At 34.2% G+C, this 20,553-nt stretch overlaps 1 protein-coding gene across 1 annotated transcript; it reads left to right on the forward strand.

Annotated features, from left to right (window-relative positions):
• The first annotated feature begins 602 nt into the window (after positions 1 to 602).
• On the forward strand, positions 603 to 11,735 carry LOC128174903 (uncharacterized). Its single transcript, XM_052840329.1, has 13 exons — positions 603 to 651; positions 3,896 to 4,042; positions 5,224 to 5,481; positions 5,826 to 5,966; positions 6,782 to 7,006; positions 7,138 to 7,392; positions 7,478 to 7,549; positions 9,214 to 9,441; positions 9,653 to 9,907; positions 9,986 to 10,117; positions 10,394 to 10,632; positions 11,069 to 11,233; positions 11,688 to 11,735. Exons 1-13 carry the CDS (start codon positions 603 to 605, stop codon positions 11,733 to 11,735), a joined length of 2,214 nt encoding a protein of 737 aa, XP_052696289.1.
• The last annotated feature ends 8,818 nt before the right edge of the window (positions 11,736 to 20,553 follow it).

Consider the following 20,553-nt stretch of genomic DNA (forward strand, 5'->3'; position numbering starts at 1 on the left):
TGATGCGGAAATGTATTGCGTATACAGAAGCTGAAACGTTATATACATATACCTTTTCTATACAAACAGAAGCTGGGTTAGCGCTATTCAGTACTATCAGTACTTTGATTGATTATTAATATTGCATATACCGACTTGTGTATTCCTACTTGTCATAAATGTAAAGACGTTGTATGTGAGTTTACAATTACCATTGAGTGGACTTATGTCAAACTCTTGTTGAAGACATTCTCTTCATTTAAGATGTTTTATTCATTTTATTAACTCTTACACCTCACTTTTGATTTAGTTGACTAACTAGAATTGAAGGTTTACTCTATGACATTTGTCACTCGTGTTTGATCCAATCGCAGCGTTTAAAACAGGCGCTTGTAAACAGAAAAAAAAACTTTAGAAGAAACACATGTGAGTTATATGGTAAAAAAAACATTCGGTGCTTTTAACATGTTGAGGCACAAGTGTTTGAGTACAGTGTTTCCCTAACTATGGTCTTACACTATATAGATCTCTTTTTAAATCGATATATTTTACTGCATGGGATCATGTATTTAACATAGATTTACAAACTTGTCAAGGCTCGCAGGATAGTATGGGAAATAAACATGGCGACTAAAGAAGTTGCCGTTAGTACATACATGTCCATCTTCTCAAGTCAGTTTTAAGGGTTTCTGATCCGCTCCGCTGTAAATAAACTCATGGCCGAAAAGACAATACCTATGCGTGCTAACGATAACGCCATCTAGAGAGAGTATTCATTTCTGATCTTTTGTGACCTTTTGTTCTGACCAATCAGTAATTGCGTTCTGCGTTGTATTAAGAGTCATTCCAAGTGCAAAAGTATCAAACTTCATAAAACATAACACAAAAGAACGTGTTACATGTATTACACGCAAGCGCACAATATTCAATTGATTATAATAAATAAAAATTCACATTCAAGTGTATTTCACAGAAGTGCAATAATAAAAGAATGCTAGACAAATAGTTTGGGCGGTGCGTTTTAAGAATACCAAGGAAAGTAAGTGTGATATTGGCGTTGTTCTTCCTAAAGTGATTCTCAATGCAGGTACATAGCATCGTTTTTTAATGTTGGTGAGGGCAAATTCATTCTTAAAAAAATTAACAAGCAAATAAAAAAACCAAACAAAAAAGGAGGAAGTTTTAAGATCATGAAAATCATCCGCGGGGTTAGGGTGGGGTAGGGGGATTCGGGGGTGAGGGTGCAGAGCATCTCTTTAACTTCATATAACAATTATCTTGCTGTTAGTTTCCTTCTTTTCAATTCAATGTTATACATCCTCCCCCCCCCCCCCCCAAAAAAAAAGAAGAAGTGGGAGGCCGTTTCCATTTTATTCACTTTTTTACATCATAAATAAAACACAATGTTTGCTGCGAGAAAGAGCAGGGGGGTGTACAGGCCCTACTACCCCCTTCCCCCCTCCCCCTCCCCCCCCCCCCCCCCCCCCCCGATGCTCCGCACTTGCATTGAGATGATGCGAGTTGTTTATCTCTGAAAATCCATTTAACAGTTTTGTCCAGTGGCTCTGGTTATTTATTAAGCAGTTTAGAATTATGTAACGAAGATATTTGGCGATTTGGTTCCATCTTCTTACAGGCTATTTACAAGGGAATCAATAAAAAGTACATATATTGAATTATAATTTTCAACGAGAACAATTGGTTTATATAACATTTAAAAGACGGAAATAAACCGATACAAGCACGCATATTTACTGTAATCATCCTAAATTGCTCAATAAATCCATTTAATATTACCAAGCAAAAAAAAAAACCATTTAAACAGATTCAATTAAATCTCTTACTAAAAAAATATTAGCAAAAAATTGAGACTGTGCTGTGTTTATATAGTGAATATAAGAGAACAAGGCACATCGTGGTAGTAATTTACGGTGAAATGATGAAACTTTTGATTTTTGTAATGAGAGTAAATAAAAAATGTTTTGGTCCATTGTTGTTCTAAGTGACAACATTCGAAAAGCAGTAGTCAGCATTTTTTATAGACGTTACATTTAGATACATTTTTATAAACAGCACTATTACAAATCGGTATTTCTTAGATTTTTTTCTAGATATGTTAAAAACAAATACAGTTATACTCCATCACCAGAGCAGGATATAAAGTCAAACCCTGCAAAAGAGCAAGACTGTCATTAAAAAGAGAGAAGACAGACCTGTTGAAATATCAAATTTTACATTTCTTTGTGTTTTCGATTAAATTCACATTAGCATAACCTGAAACAATATGAATCAATGTTATAATGAACATACAAAAGAAAAAAAAAGAAACACTCCAGACCCATACATTTCTTGCAGACATTTTTACATTGTACGCTACATTTGATTCCGTTACTTTTCTGATAATATTGACCCTTTGAAATTTAAAAGCTTTCTGTTGCTAACACACAGAAATAGAATTGCATGCATGTATCTTCACATACCGTGTCATTTAATATGGTAAAATTAATTAGTTATAGGAGAACATGAGGTCTGTTGCTACCTCATTTAACCTCCATTGAGTAACCTTTACTGCTCAATGGGGTTGCAGAAAAAAATATGTGATTGATGTGTTAACTCGATTTATCCTTGTAATGTTCTTTATAGGCTCTTTTATTGGTTGCAAACATTGTTGTTGTTGCATAGTAACGTCACAGTGAATAGTGTTTATCCACAGGCATCAGCAATAAACACTTATCATATTGCCATACATTGTCGTTTAGTTGAAGGGGAGGTACAGATGTCACTGTGTTGATATAAGACACATCTCATCTCATATCTCTCTCTCTCTCTCTCTCTCTCTCTCTCTCTCTCTCTCTCTCTCTCTCTCTCTCTCTCTCTCTCTCTCTCTGTGTAACACAACAGTAAAAATTGTTCATCTTCAGGCATCACTAAACGCTAATCTTTTTAATGTATTTAGACATTTTGTTGACGGAGAGATACATATATCACTGTGTATATGTGAGACTCCTTTCGTCTGCTTTAAGAGTATTGTTTGTACGTATCCCAGGTGATTATTTTTTAAATGATCAACTGAAAATTTTAAAATTCGGTAAACATTGCGTTGTGTCTAAATTATTCAAAACTTTCACAATAATATGTTTTGATATTGATTTGCAATAACATGTGATTATTAGCATCTTGTTTATGTTTCATATACTTCAAAAACACATTATATCATCATTACAAGTCTGCTGATAGAAAAAAAAGAAAAAAAAAACTTTTAAAAAATGAAGTCTGGCGGCAGTGAAATTAGTAATAGTGATTTGTCAGAGAGTGCAAAATTGTGAGAGCCGGCATTCTTATCAAAACTATGATGCCTTTAACTTGTGTCTTGCTTACTCTGGTTGTATTTATGCCAAGTCTGATGACGGGATGTAAGTACACGAATTACTAACTTGGTTTGTTATGTTATACTTTTGATCGCACGAATGTTCATTTTTTTCTCTACATTTGCAAACACATGATTTTTTCTCTTTCTTTTTTTTAAATTAAGGTGTTTTTTTCTTTAAAAAACTGTTATAAAATACACTCGTTTTCCATCTAAGTTAAGCATATTAAAAAGTATGTCTTAAATTACCTCATAACACTTATGAACGACAATATCTTTTTAGAACATAGATTGACAAATCCTTAAGTGTAGTTGTTGTATTTTTTCCTCGTAAAATAAAAAAAATGGTAAAATGATATATTTTGTGAGTGTTAAATTTGACTGGTACCATTTTTATATCATGATCTGTTCGTTATCATTTAACAACATAATTAACAATATATGTCTAAGCTACATTATGCTCTAATTAAACCAAATCTTAGCACATTTAAGATATTACTGTTGTATGAAAATTGTTAATGTGATTTTTTTTTACTTTTGAACCCAAAGATAACCTAGCGTATAAAAAACCGACTTGGCAGACACTTGACAAGTATTCGTCGGACAAGGCAGTGGAGGGACTGTATACTAATCTATCAGCAATTGGAAACCAGTGCGCCGTATCTTTTGCCTCGTCTGAAGTCACGTGGTTAGTTGATTTAGAGACAATAAACAGTATCAGTAAGATTGTATTGTACCACGTGACAGAGGGATCTACATTTGGTAAGCTCATTTCACTTTTATAAATTGTTTCTTTCTTTTTACTTACGAGTCTTCTTTTAACAAATATTTAAGAAAGCACACGCAACCAACTGGATAATTCATAAATAAACATTAAATCTGTACTTTAAAAAATTATTACTACAATGATTTTCTTTTAAGTTTTTTTGTTTTGTTATGATATCGATTTTGGAAACAGTGAAAGGTATCCATTTATCACAGATTTGGGCGTTTTTGTGGTCCAGATAAATTCTTAATGACTTCATTCCCATGTTTTATGATTCAGAAAACTTTTGCGGGATTGCGTGACACACAGAAACAGCATATTAAACACATTAAATTGATAATTTCATCTTTTTTATTCCTGTTTCTGTATTTGCTTCTTTCTAATAGTTTGCATAATGCTTCAATGGATAAGAAAAGTTTGTTATTTTTTCTTCAAATTTTACGTTTGATATTCTCAGCTATGCTACTACGTTTTACCAAAAATTTAAGGTTAAGCAACTATCTGAATTATTTCAAAAGTTCGTAAAGATTAACCAGTTTCCGTCATTGTTTTCTCTATTACTTTGATTGTTTTGAACATCAAATGTAAGAAACAATGTTTAACGCAATGTCTTTTCATTTGGACGGGGAATATTAAGAATTATGTCATTAAAATTTATTTTTACATCGATGAATACATAAAAATCTATTTTTTTTTAAATCTTCAATATCAATGGTAATTGCTGTTCTTTAAAAGATAATATGAGATGATTCCATAGTGTACATTGACACCTACATTCGCATTAATACTGGACTTTTTTTGTTTCGTTTTGTTTTTTGTTTGTTTGTTTGTTTGTTTGTTTTGGGGTTTTTTTGTTTTGTTTTTTTTTGTTTTTTTTTTTTGTTTTTTTTTTTACTGAAGTTTATTGTACCAATGCATAAAAAGGAGTTGATATATATATTGAATGGTGTTTTGTTAAAATCAGAGCGATTGGTATGCTGTTATTTTTTTCATAATAGGTGAATAGTTGGTGTAATATGTATATACAAATAAATAGTAACCTAAGTTTTATTTAAAGTATTAGATTTTACTTTTTGGGTATCAATGAGATATATTATCCTGTTTTATACACACAAAGCTAACAGCGTCTATGCAAGCAGATTCCTCGGTTTCGCCGTATATGTATCAAACTCAACCAACAAGAAAGATGGTGTCCTGTGTTATCACGACACCAACTACACGGTATCAACCATTACGTCTAGGATAGCCATTGAGTGTATTTCCCAAGGCCGCTATGTGATATTCTACAACACAAGAGAAGGGAACTTGTCATTGAAAATTGGCTATTCTGATAAAGTGGAGATTAGTTTATGTGAAGTTGAAGTATATGGTAATATTTATTATCTTTATATTTTTTTCTTATATTATCCTTCATCTTTATGACTAAAAAGGTATATCTTACTTCTGTTTCTATCTTTTGCGAAAACAAAACAAAATTTAAAAAAAATCAGAACTGTGTCTTTTTATAGTAATTAATATATAAAAGAATACAAAAATGTCATCATTACATGAGATATCAAGCAATCATAATATGATCGTATTCTTTTAAAAATCATACATGTAATTTCAATTCATGTGTAGCTAATATGACACATTTTGTAAATACTGGACGATTCTATATTTATGTATGCATCATTTCTCTGTAATGTCTTTGTTTTATTTTATAACAACAAGGATGTCCTTTGGGATTCTATGGCGGGGATTGCTTAAAGACTTGCCCAGTTAATTGTCACCATTGTAACTACGAATCTGGAAAATGTCTCGGAGGCTGTCGCCGTGGTTTTTCCGGACACTTTTGTAATTCTTATGAACGAAGTGAGTTAGTTTAGTTGTTTTTTAATGAATTCTTTTTGAACTGCTATAAGCCAGCTTTCATTCACGTGAGAAAAATGTTCTTGAGACTTTCGTCGATGCATCAAATTTCTCGCCCCGAATCACGTATTGTCTTATGGTTGATTTAGCAAAACAGATATCCGAAATGCTTGTCGCAAAAATAAGTCGCAGAGTACCATTAATGTCTGGTAAATCGCAAATGAATGTCGTCCTGTATAAAAGTTGTTGGGTTACCGAAATTGAAATAGCATTGTAAAATAATTAATTTTTGTTTGAAATGTACCATCTTACTAAAAATGGCAGAAAAATAGTTCGTATCGTGCAAAAAAAGTTGTCTAGGTGAAGTAACTAACGTAAAAATAAACGTATTAGTCTGCCATACATGACGTTTGAAATTTGTGAAATCATACCATTTAAGCCATCACTTGGCCATTTTAATAAACAATTAATGGCTGATAATTAAATTGTAACGAATTAACGTAATAGCTTCCAAATTTACAAATATGAGATAAGTTGAAATAGTTTAATTCTTAAAAAGCGCAAACAGACCAATCAATTTTATATTCGAATAAACTTGTAAGCTGTTGATTTTATTCCTTATACAAAAATTAAAATTGAAAAATGATGTTTTTACGACTGTTGACTTCTATAATGCCGTTTGAAACCCAGTGACTTTTATTCATGATAAACAACATTTTTACATTCTTTAGATATTATAAAAGTGAAATATTCTAATTTATATGAATAGTGTCCTAAGGTTCATATCAATAACACATTGTTATGTTTTTCCTATCCAGTTAATTTGGCATTACATCGCCCGACTTTTCAACTACATACACTGTTTGACGGACAACCAAGTTCCAGACTCGTTGATGGTAAAAAGAGTGATCTGAGTATATACAACGGTCAATGCACCTCTACTAAAAACGGCCAAACGTTTGTAATGTGGAGGGTGGATTTAGAAAAACTTCGTCGCATTGAACGTATTGTTGTTTACTCCAGAACGGATAACAGAATATGGGGTGAGATAAATAAATCTGTTATATTTCTCTTTGCATTAAATGTATAAATCAAATATACACATAAACAAATGAATATTCATATATTATTATTTTGCTTAAAATTAAATGATTTAAATATATTGTTTTGACAGATGGAGATAACCAATTTTCAAAAAGATTACTAGGATTTTCAATCATTGTTTCGAACACCACTAACCACAAAGATGGCGTCATTTGTTTTCACGACCAAATATACAACAAGAATACAATACCATCGGTGGTGGATATTCTCTGTTCCGTCGTTGGACGCTATGTTATATATTACAATGAGAGACTACCAGGAGTCACATACTATGCAGAACATAGTCAATATGCTTTTGCTGACCTCTGCGAAGTAGAAGTTTACGGTACCTACTGATGATATCAATAAAACAAAAAAGGTGCATACTGTCTTTACATTTAAACTAGATAATTTGTAATGTTTATTTTCAGGTTGTCCTTTAGTCCAGAGTAGGTTTCAAGACGAGGCCTGCAGACTCATGTGTCTCGAAATGTGTAGGAAGGGTGAGTATATACGCTTGCTTTATTACAATTATTCTTTCTGTAGTTGTAAATAAAATACTTTTAAGTGTAATATATCTTGAAAAAGATATTTGCATTATAAATAAAAACAAATCATTCAAATACACAAAAACAGATAAAACGAACTTTAAAAAATTAAAGTATTTTGGAATCATTTAAGTTTGTTTGGCCAAATTGTGTGGATTCCTTGAAAATTACAAATTTGGAAAGGAGATTATTTCTTGTTTTATCTTTGACCAACAAAATAAAAAATGATTGTATAACCCTACAAATTAATTCAACATGAGCCATAAAATCCGAGCCATCAGTTTAATATTTAAATATTATACTGGAAAGGGACATTGATGGCAATATAACAACATCAGTTTGTGAAAAACGTGATGACTTAAAATATATATCAATATACCTTCATCACCTGTATATGGAGATTTCGTATCTAAGTTACTGCGATACGCAAAGACATGCTCCTGGTATGAACAGTTTTTACATGGGGCAATCTACTGTCAAACAGGTTGATGAAAAAAGATCTATCAACAGTCTCAATTGAATTCATTACTTTATATAACCAACGCTTAGTAATACAAACAATGCAAACACATATAAAATAAGCTGGTGTTTTGGAATGTCTTGATCGCCTTAGAAGGATATCAAAAATACTCCACAGACTGTAACAAATGATTCAGCAGGATCAACATACTATACACTGTCCTAAGTTTTTTCTTCCACCATTGTTCGGTTGATATTTCGATAATAATAATTACTTTTGTGTTCAGACTAGGTTCATCTTGAAACGTCCCTTCGTTCGCTTCAGGGTTCAATATCGAACCCGAATGATATCTTTGATATTGTGCGAGGTATTCAGTGTGAGTTCCAAATTGTGAAACGATTGAAACATATCCAATTACAAATCTTCGTAAGAAATTTGTTTTCGTTCATGAGAGTTTATTTGTCAATGAAGATACACGTATCTTGAATTTTTACTTTTATTGATTTCAACTGTATTTTTTTTCATAAGTATGTGCATTTTGATTAAACAATTATAAAAAAATGAGGGAAGAAAAACATGGGACAAACTAAAGACGAACAGTTATTTTGCTACACGTATGTTTTTTGTATTGATCGAGTTATTCCCATATGACAATATTTAAAACGTGGCATGGTTAACCACACGTCTGAGGAGGTACATGAAATAGACCATATCAAAAGTAGCATTTGATGTTGAAGCCAATCAGCTATTATTCAAGACCAGTTAAGACGACATTTTGATTCATCATATTATTTGCATATTTAAATGATCAACAAAACGTTGTAACATCTTCGTGCAAGGTAAAAATGATCCGATGAAATTGGAGCACCAATACCCAACGGCAATTAATAAATGTCCGAAAGTACATTTACATCATTTTATCTGGAAAAAAAAAATATTTTAGAGCACCAGTCCAGTTTAGCAACTGGATTCACTAAGGAGAAGTTCCTCATTAATTTACCTATTAAACTGAAACATTCGTGTACTTTCAATGTATGTAGAAAAACAGGTGGGTTATAGTTTAGGGGATTCATGAAGTTATACCGTGGTCATTTAAAAACAAATCATTAACACTCTCTATTCTGCAAAAAAGAATCAAAGGTTTTGTTTTTAATTTAAGATCTAGAAAATCTCAGTTACAAGAAAAGAACTTGGCAGTCTGCGACATATTCCTCTTCGGGAACAAGCGATAAAGCAGTTGATGGACGATATACGTCACGCCATTACTCAAGTGGACAGTGTGCTATATCAAAACCATCAACACAAATAACATGGTGGGTTAATCTGGGGAAAATATACACGATAGACCATGTCGTAATTTACTTCAGGACCGATAACGTACAGTGGGGTAATGCATATATAATTTATCTCTTTAATGTACAGTTTTGTTCTTAAAAATTGCACATGAATAATGGCGAAAACGTCATTATAATTAAGCCATTTTGTGTCACCAGAAAATGTGTAGTTGTTTATGCGGTTTCTTTTAATTATAATAAATTTGGTTTTATCTATTCAAAGAAAAAATAATTCCGATATTATATTACGTTTGTTTGTTATAGGAATAAACAATGGCTATACGGCAGTTTTCCTAGGATTTTATTTGTACATTTCGAACACCACCAATCGTCATGACGGAATCCTATGTCACCACGATACAAATTACACAAGAGAAACCATTCCTGATCACGTGTCTATTGATTGTCCTTGCCATGGACAATACGTCATTTTTTACAATGAACGTCTGCCCGGAGTTACCTACCCTTCCGGGTATTCAAACATGGCTTATGGTGACCTCTGTGAAGTTGAGGTTTATGGTAAATATTTTTTTTGTGTCAAAAAATGAAGTGTGATTTAAGTGTTGAACATGTCATATTGTTTTTTTCTTTACCAAGGTTGTCCTAATCATGTGGTCGAAGTTCCTCAGTGTTCTAAACCGTGTCCATCAAACTGTGAAGAATGTTACCCAGACACGGGAATATGTATGAAGTGTAAACTTGGTTTTGAAGGCTATGCTTGTGAAAGAGGTAACTATATCTTTGCAATTCAAGATGCAATTACATTTAACCTATATAAAATATATTCATTTTATTTGACAAAAGCCATATTCTGTTCAAAGAAAGGCAGTTTAAGGTTATTTGAGGCTATACTTTTAATTTTCATCTCAAGGAACATCACGCATTTACTCCTTTATTTTTGTTACAATAAAGAACATGACACTTTCTTTTAGAAGAATTTTTATCTAAAAATAAGTCATGTTTGATAGGACGTTTTGGAATCAACATACAACTATCTTATTTCAGCCTGTCAAGCGGTGACCGACGTAAAAGTATCGTTACCAGTTACAATCGCCGGATCAGCATACGAAGCATTGTTTTCAAGCAAGGGATATTCTTTTCCAGAACATGGACACCACAATATGTCTCTTTTTTTGTCATTATCTGAACAGTCGACAAACCTTGTAAGCGTGTCATTCACAATCCATGGGGCATCGGTAGTCAGTGTGTACTTGTTGGATGGGATAGGCTCTCTAATCAGGATGGTTAGTATTCATAAAATTTGAATATGTGAAAACAATCAATCAACATACAATCAACTAAAAGTAAAAAAAAAAAAAGTTGAGAATAACGTAGACGTTCTTATGTTAGAATAAAAGATTCAAGTTTAACAAAACAGGAATTTTTTTTTTTTGGATATATTTTGACGGGATCTAAGAAAACAAAAATTAACAAATATAAGACAGGAAAAAAAGTGCTATAAGAACCAAAAATGTTGCCTTAAAACATAACAAAACAAATACAAAACGAATATCAACAATTGTTCGATGTATATTTCATCTTTCATTTGGGGCTGAAAAGCATTGATGTAATTCAAATGATACTCTACCTATGTTTAAAATAATATATGTGATTTAATGTATTAACAAGTCTACGTAAATATGAATTATCTGAGGTGTTTTAATTATCTTTTTTACTTAGTATGTCGACGAGTCTATGGAATCTGAGGATGTAAATGTCACAGTTGTAAACAACAACGTTGCAGAAGTTCATTCTATTATAATAGAAGTTGTGTATTACCATCAACTTGTCATCTCTAAATTGAGGCTGCCACTCCGTAAATGCTTCAACTATATCAATAGCACAGTAAGTTTCTAGAATATATTGTAGTTCGACATTTTTAATTGCTTTCATTTAAAAAATATATAATATGAATGAAAATATTTCTTTTTGCAAATGTACTTTCATAGATATTATGAATTTGAGATGAATTACTATATTAACTTTCTTTTATTATTTTTTTTTTTCGTTTAGATTTAGTGAGTTTAATTATAAGAATGTATTTAACTTTTCATGAAGTAGTCAAGTTGTCCTAAGAATGAAATAACAATCATTAAGCCTCAGTATTATGCATCAAAAGTAGGTTAAACAAAAGTGTTAAATAACATATTTCCTACCATTATTTCCTTTCATTTTTCAGACATTTTAACCAGTGGTGTGCATTTCAGCGAGAAATTATTAACAGTATTGATTTGTTAATTTTGAACAAAATAAAAACTTCAAGTGCATTGGTATTCGGCATATTCTGCTTTCAATTCAGATTTATTTAGAGTACGGTGTGCCTACAGGCAGATGTAAGGCAAAGTAAACGGCGAGGGCGGGATGACAGCGATTTGTATCTCTTTTACAAGGAAAACCGAGTGCTCTTACTGACTTGTAATATTTCCTCGTTTAAGGATCACGTTTATATACTCATCAATATAATTTTGAAAAAAAAAATCATCCTTACAGAAATTAAATGCTTGGGGGAAAAAAATATTTTCTTTATTTTACTGTTAATATTCTACAATCAATCAACAAATTTTAGAGGAATCAATCACATGCTTAAGAAATTTCGGAATTTATTTTTCTGAAGTATATTGATATAGAAATAAAATGAGATGCTTTTTGGAGCTACGTTATCGTCTGTCCACACCAAAATAAAAAATCTAATAAAACAAAATAAACATTCATAAAACTAGAGCAGTGCCCATGGCAAATCCACGAGTAGGTCGTCCGTTGTTGCTGCGAGTTGAAAATACATGTATATGTGAGATGGTGTCAAACGATTCTGCTTTTGTTATAAAAACGTTTAGTGATTGAAAGCCTGAATGAAAACGTGTTTCGAAAAAGAAAGAAAGAAAATGTTTCGGAAAAACTATTTGTGAAACACAGTTCGTGTAATGGTTTTAAAAATTCTTTAAACAATGTGATCTTAAATGGCGAGTTAAATTTTCAAAGGGTATCAAGAACTTTTATAGACGGTATGTACTCATGATTCATGTCAGGAATTGTATTTTTATTTTAAAACCGGACCCGCCTACAACACACGTAACCTTTTTTATAGGATAACTTCTGTATTTATTTTTTTCTAAATTTTTGAAGACTATGTGCACGTTTGAAATTCTTGCGTGCTGTCTAAAACTTAGAAATTAATCAAAATTGATGGCATCTCTAAACTTTTCTTTTGGAAAGTGTGTGTCGTCAGATATTATTTAATGATACGAGTATATTTGGATATTCAAAATAATAATCAGCTATCAAAGATCAGCGGGAGAATTTATGCAAAAGTGAGCATCTCCATTTACACCAGATGGTGATGTTTCTTAGAGCCACTATGTAACGTGAAATTAAATAACCTTTTTTACAGAAATAAATATAACTTCTCTCAACGATGCAATAATATGCAAAATCCTTATTTAATGTCAGTGGGTTGACTAATTACATTGAATAAAACTTCAATTGCGCTTGCGTTAATTTGAATTCTGGAAAGGAATGTGAGAGTCCATGTTAGAGATATACGAAGAAGTTTTGAAACTGCTTTATAGATCAAACTACGCATTGATGTACTAAAAGACTGTCAAAGGGTATCGGCTGTAGCCACGGTCCGGAATCCGTATGTGCAGTCATAAAATGTATAGTAAAGTGCAAAAAAATCCGGATTTCAATTTAAGTCGTTTCATTTTTCAATTTGCAACAATATCATCATTTTGAATGAATATAGAACCACTGAGTTCAAAATGCATAAAGTTAATAATCAGTTAGACCCCCGTGTCGCTCTGTACACTGAGCGATGCGTCGTTGCATACTGTCTATCAAAATGTCTATATAGTTTTGATCCAAACCCATCCACATTTCCATGATTGTAACTTTCCAGTCCGTGAGTTTTTCTGGCTGAATATTTTCCACACGATATTTTATGATCTGCCAAACATTTTCTATTGGATTTAAATTTGGGGAAGCGGCAGGCCATTCTATTACGGTCACGTGATTCTGTGTGAACCAGTCACGGGTATAGGCTGCAGTGTGCGGTCTATCGTTTTCTTGTTGTAAAACATACTTTAAATCGTTTGTCACAATATTAGACAACAGTAATCCCTCCCCTAAAATTTCACAGTACTTGATTGCGGATATATTTCCATTCAAAGAAGTGGAGTTAAACCCAACTTGATTATTCCACCTCACACCGTAACAGCTGGTGAGAACTTCGGCACCATTTTTTGACAATGTCCAAATTTTGCCCACCTTTTACATCTGTAGAACTGAAATCGACTTTCGTCCGTAAAAATCACATTATCGAAATTGTATTTCTGAAGAGCGATACACCATGCCTCTCTTTTACGTTTCTTCTCCGCGGTCATTAGTGGCACCTTTCGCGGCACAGATTTAAAATAATTACTGCGAGCCAGATGCAAGCCTTCCGTCTTACGGATCCAATTGAGGGTCAGCTCAAACTTAGTGATGACAAGTCCAGTATTTCTTTCTCAAGCGGTTTTATTAAGCGTGATCGTATAGTTACAATTACATCAGCTAATAGCAGCCCAAATCAGGAGTCTCATAATCTATCTCAATAAGCGGAATCTATCTATATGTGGGATCTATCTCTCTCCTCAACATCATTTTACATGGGTATATATAACATTTCACTTATGATGAACAGTTCTGACTAGTTCGGCCCATTTACGACGATCATGAGTGAACATTCAGTGTTCAAAATTAAGATTAATAGTTTATTCCTAAATAAAGTAACAAAACCGTCAAAACTGCCAATCAAAGAGTCTGGATGCAGGATTTGAGTCTCCGAGTCCTGGGTCTCGGAGTCCCCCACCTAGTATGAGGCATCACTTACTCACAATACGTTCATTCATACACGGCATAAAAGGTTACAAAGGTTAATGTATAGAATACACAATACATGAGTCAATATAGAGTACTAGAGCTATCGTTGCAGACACAGAATCGCCAAATATGTCACTTGTTAAACTCTCAATTTGGATATTATTATGCCCGTATTATGCACCTGGTTTCATAACATCATTTAGGAATACTACGCATTGCTACCAGAGTCACAGAGTTCATTCTGTTGATTATCATTAATACCATTCAGTGTGCAGTATTTAGGTACACATAAATATCATAGTGACCATTATGTAATACTAGCAATTCAAGGTCATAGCATGGCTATCTGTTTACATACGTCCCCCAAACAAAAGAAATATCCCGAAGGGAGATTTCTCATGCCTGGCGCCCGGAATAGGAGAGCGTCCTTGATCTACCCTTGATCAGACGAACTTCCTAGTGACATACCAGTCAGAACATCTTTGTTAAGAGATAGTAACAAGTGACATGTTTCCACCTCCGGCTTGGAACACCATTCATCTATAAAAACAAATCTATAACCAGGATGTATACATGTTCATAAAATCATATAGCTTGATTATATTGCATTACAATCATGAAAACAATAATGAATAAAGTATGATAATAATGACCAAGATGAATTAACCATAGTTGAATATAATCGTAATTCATCATCAAAGTAATACTTAGTATGGTTAAGCTTGATGTCACATATATATACAAAGTCAGTGCATGCTTATAAGTTCACACAAATATCGCTTCCTTCCTAGGGGCGAGGTTAGCGTCATAAGTTCGGAGTCCATCGGTTTCTTCCTGAATTTCTCCAGAGTGAATCAACAAATACAAGATTTACATTAGCACAAGATAATGCACATTTCTACTTTAACACATTTCACATTTTTTAATTTTCGCTAAATTTCACAATCCTTTCATAAGGAATACACAACTTCTTCGCGGCTGTAGCTTAATTATTCATCCATCATCGGCACCCGTGGATAAAGGGTCGGCACGGATGGCGAGGCGACTTCTCGCGGAGCGTCTCCTGCGTTCCTCTGTTGCGTAGACATCGCGGCCTTCTCTTCCAGGTATTTACGTGCCAGCTCTGGGTCCGGTCGATAGTATTTGGTCCATGGATAGTCTTCATTTTCCTCCTCTCCAAGAAATGGTTGTGCTAGTTTAGTCGAAATTGTCCCCGTGTTACTGGTCAATTTGCGAGTTGCGATTCTTCCGCCTCGTCGGGGTTTCTCTTGGATCCTAGTGACTTTCGGGATTGGTTCAAGTTCAATAACGTCGCTAGAGGTCCTTTTCTCTGGATTCTCACAACAAAATACAGTGTCTTTGGAAGAACCTTTCTTATCTCCGTCACTACCCCTTTTTCGACAACCTGTCCAGCAACCACTACAGCATATACCACCCCACTTTTTAATAGTTTTACGTTTCCTTATACAAAGTCCTATCGTTATTGTTACTGCCAAAGTTAAACACACATAAAACCAGGGGCTTCCCACCCAAGACGAGGTTTTCATGGGTTGCAAATTAATTACTGGCAATTCTGCCATAAGTGAATTCATAGGGAAAACTTTACTCTTAAGACATTAAACCATGAAAATCTGAGCAACCTTGTCCCATACTCAGGATGTCGATTGTAATATATGATTATTTTTACCAATAATTTTTAAATCACTTTCAAAAATCACACGTACAAAAAATAGTTTTATAGTTTCTTTACTTAGTCGCTGTCTCATGTATTTTGAGTATATGTTAAATCTCTTCAACTCCGCATATTTATATAAATAACCGAGGTGTTATGTCCGCGTTTGCTAGTCGGCGTATCTCAATACATGCTTTAATGTCACAGGGGGTCATCCTGTCATACCTTTTTAAAAGCGTGCAATATATACAAAGCTAAGCTTATTCAAGATTATTTACATCTACTTTATACAATAATATAAATTATTTAGTTTATTAATTTGGTTAGTTCCTTCATAATAGCCAACACATACTTTTGTTTGCTATTTTCTCTACAGGGCTTAGGGATTGATTTACGCGGTTTGGGGATTAGTTTGAAGCCTCGACCTACTTTAGGGACTTTTTCATCTATTTCCATATGTTCATCTAAGGGTACATTGGGGTTATCTAAGGGTATTTCATAGTCTTGACCACTATTTTCATCACATTGTTTTGACTCATGGGTCTCATCCGATTCTGAATCTATGGTCTGATCATTCTCGTGTTTATACTGCTGATCATCCATGATCTTCTTAGCTCTTATACGTCTTTGAAGATCTGCTAGGGGAATATCCTATTCTTCTGAAGATCCTTCTCTTTCCCATTGTTTGGACTGTATAGCTCTTTCCAATGGTTCTGGTTGCATGTCTTCATTTTCTGACGACGATTCATCTTCTGGTGGCACCACATAGTTAGTTTTTCTTAGAGTTCTTCCACCATCTTCAGTAGTTGATGACAGGGGCCAGTGCGAAATATCTGCCAGTCATAATTGTCGTGTATGACATTTGGTGGTTACATGTAATCCAGTCAATTGATCTCTCACCACGAAACTAACTGGTCCTTTCTGCTCTGTGATTCGATAATATGGTAGCCACTTTTTATCTAATTTATTTTGTTTCCTGTTGTTCTTAAGGTAGACAGGGTCACCTACCTGAAAATTTTCGTCTTTGCTTTTCTTATCGGCCTGAGCTTTCTGTTTCTTCTTGGCTTCCTTCATATTACGATGTACTAGCAGGAAAGCTTTATGTTGTTCTTGTAGGGCGATCTTGTGTTGATCTTCTCCCGCATATCTCCTTCGAGGTTTCATTAACGTATCAAGAGGTAATACGACGTCTCTGTTGCACATAAGGTAATATGGGGAACACTTTGACGAATCGTTAGGATGGAAACGAATGGCTGCCAACGTCTGATTAAGATGAATATCCCATGTTTGAGCGTTGTCTGTTGTTTTCTTAGCCATCACGTCATGTAGAGTTCTATGAAATCGTTCTACTTTACCATTACCTTGAGGGCTGTAATAAGATGTTTTGATATGGTTGATATTCAATTCTTTTAAAGTTTCTTCCACTTTCTTATTCACATTTTCTGTTCCGTTGTCTGTGAGGATTTGAAGAGGACAGCCATATCTTGGATATATTTCTTCTAAGATAAGATGTACTATGTTTTCAGCTGACTTATCAGGAACGGGAAAAGCTTCTGGCCAACCTGAGTTAATGTCAATAAAAGCAACTATGTACTTGTTTCCCGACAAGGATGTTGGATATGGTCCTGATAGATCAAGTCCTACTTTAGCCATTGGAAAAGGTGGTATATCTGTCTCTTGAAGTGGAGATTGATTTTTCTTATTGCTCCTCGTTTGGCATACTATACATCTTTCTATATAAGAGTATAACCTTTTGTACAAATTTGGTATGTAGTACTTTTGTCTGATTACGTCATATGTTTTGTCCACTCCCATATGTCCAAGTCCGTCATGATACTGCTGCACTACTAAAAGTTCTAACTCACGTGGTACATATAGGCGAAGTCTTCGGCCTTCTGAGTCTCCATCTGAAAGATAGTACATTAAACCATCAATTTCCAAAAAACTTCTTTTCTTCGGTTGCCGTTGCTGTTCCTTTATTTAACCGATTCTTCAGTTTCTTGATCTGCTCGTCGTGTTGTTGACTTTCTTTGATGTTGATATCCTCTGGTAGATCAATAAAGGGTTTGACCAATTCGTCGTGTTGATTAACTTCACATCTGGCCAATCTCTTAGGCGAAAAGGCATTGGAGTTAAGTACGTTCACTTCAAAGAAATTGTCCTTAACATCTGGTTCATCATGCTCTGATTGTTCTTCCTCTTCACACTCGAGGTTGACTGTCGGTAATCTGGATGAGAGATCTGCACAGCAGTTAAATCTTCCTTCTATGTACTCTACCTTACAGTTATATCCTGCAATACTTAATGCCCATAGTTGAATTTTCTTATTTTGCATTGGAGATTCTAAGATATACTTGAGCGGCTTATGGTCTGTTCTAATTGTAAACTGAGCACCGTGTAAATAATGGTCTAACTTCTGAAGGGCTTAATGGATTGCAAATGCCTCCTTTTCTATGGTTGACCACTTTTCTTGAGTTTTACTCAGCTTGTGGGATAAGTAATATATTGGCTTATCTTCTCCCTCCTCTGTCTTTTGAGTAAGGCACGCTCCAATACAATTGTCGCTGGCATCGGTGTACAGGATGTATGGCTTATTAGTATCTGGATATGCTAGCAAAGGCACTACCGTTAAACTTTCTTTAATAAAATCAAACGCTTTTTGGCAACATGGTGTCCATTTAAACCTTGCAAATGTTCTGGTTAAGTCAATCAATGGTTCTGCAATCTTAGAGAAGTTCGGTATAAATCTCCTGTAATAACTACACATACCTATAAAGCCACGAACTTCTCGGACTGTAGTGGGCGCTGGTAACTTTCTTATAGCGTCGACTTTCTTTGGATCAGGTGTAACGCCATGTTCATCAATGATGAAACCAAGATATTCAGTCTGTTCCTTGAAGAAACTACATTTCTTTAGCTTCATTTTAAGTCCATGCTTTCTTAAGCGGTTGAAAACGTCTTGAATATGACGAAGATGATCTTCCGGTGTCTCTGAGAATATAAGAATGTCATCCAGGTATGCGATGGCAAACTCCTCTTGTCCTTGAAGAACTATGTTCATCAGCTCTTGAAAGACTGCCGGTGCATTACTCAACCCAAATGGCATCCGGTTGAATTGGAATAGTCCTTTGTGACATGCAAAGGCCGTTTTTTCTTTACTTGAATCTTCTAATTTCACTTGCCAATATCCACTCTTTAAGTCTAGTGCAGTGAAATATTTTGCCTTACCTAGTAAACATAGGATGTCATCAATCAACGGTAGCGGGAATGATACGGGTTTCACTATCTTATTCAAGCTTCTAAAGTCAACGCACATCCGGTCTGATCCGTCCTTTTTCTTCACCACTACTAAGGGAAATGACCAAGGCGATTGTGATCTCTCAATAATCTTTGCGTCCATCATTTCCAGTATGGCCTTGTCAAGTATCTGTCTTTTATTTAAGGGTACACGGTAGGGTCTGTTCTTTATTGGGTGGTGATCTCCAGTTTCTATCTTCATTTTAACAGTATCAGTCACTCCAAGGTCACTGTCTTTCTTTGCAAATAAATCATTGTTTTTGCTCACAAGTCTTTTGATTGAGTGTTCAAATCTTTTAGGTACATCAATTTCTTCTTTTGTGTCTTGAGTAGTCTGTATTTCTGAGATTTCCTTCTGTTTTAATGCGGTTATTCGTCCTACTATGTAGCCTCTTGGAATTTTATAATTTGTGTTAGTTTGGTTAACGAAGATCATTGGAACTTTCTTATCTTTCCGAACTATACAAACGGCGTCTTTTAAATATAGTCCTGGGTCTTCCATAATGCAGTTATTGTCAATGCTGTTCACTTCAACCAAGTCATTTTTTTCCAGAGGAAAATTGTTATTTATTTTTCCATAGAATACAGTCACCGTGTTTGGTCTCATAATAAGTTTCTTAGGAGTTCTTACAATAGTTGAGATGTGTAAATCTTCTTTAAGTTCCGCGTATACTTTGCCATTAATACGCATGAGTCCAAGATCAAAGTATAAACAAACATTGTTTTTCTTGAGCCAATCACGACCGAGAATCATGTTTCGGTTGAGTCCCTTTGTCACATAAAGTTTGTGGTCTAAAGTTAACCCTGAAATCTTAAAGGAAATATTTACATACCCTATCGCAATTAAAGAATTGCCATTTGCTGCTTGTAAAGAGGGGATATCATTATTAAGCAACTTGGGGCGGGGAAATAGATTTTCATACATTTTTTTTACTAATAAGAGATACAGCTGCACCTGTATCTACCAAAGCTCTAGATTTATTTTTACCTACTTTTAATAAACAGCTACTGGGGTTGTAAGTAAAATTAATTTCATATGTAGGTCTTTGTTTAAAGTTCTTTCTTCGGGCTTCAACGAAGGAAGAACGTCTTAGTTTTCCTGTTTTTGTTTGTCAAAATAAGAACGCGATTTGAAATTTTGAGACGATCCCCTATTTACTTGGTCGCCAGATTTATATGTTCGGCCTTGACGATTTGAAGGTCTGCCCCGATTTTGCTGCGCTCTTTGATACATATGCGAGCCCCAACAATCTGCACGCACATGACCTACTTTACCACAATTCCAACATTCCACAGGCGAACGGGGTTTCTGTTCTACATTATGAACGGCTTTGTTTTG

The sequence above is a fragment of the Crassostrea angulata genome, chromosome 2 (assembly GCF_025612915.1).
Source record: "Crassostrea angulata isolate pt1a10 chromosome 2, ASM2561291v2, whole genome shotgun sequence".
In the NCBI taxonomy this organism is placed as follows: Eukaryota; Metazoa; Mollusca; class Bivalvia; order Ostreida; family Ostreidae; genus Magallana; species Magallana angulata.

Excerpts from the sequence above, each read along its gene's own strand:
- LOC128174903 (XM_052840329.1), top strand. The coding sequence starts at position 603 with ATGGCGACTAAAGAAGTTGCCGTTAGTACATACATGTCCATCTTCTCA. Across the intron at positions 5,967-6,781 it reads TTGTAATTCTTATGAACGAA|TTAATTTGGCATTACATCGC; the intron begins GTGAGTTAGTTT and ends TTTCCTATCCAG. Across the intron at positions 9,442-9,652 it reads GACCGATAACGTACAGTGGG|GAATAAACAATGGCTATACG; the intron begins GTAATGCATATA and ends TGTTTGTTATAG.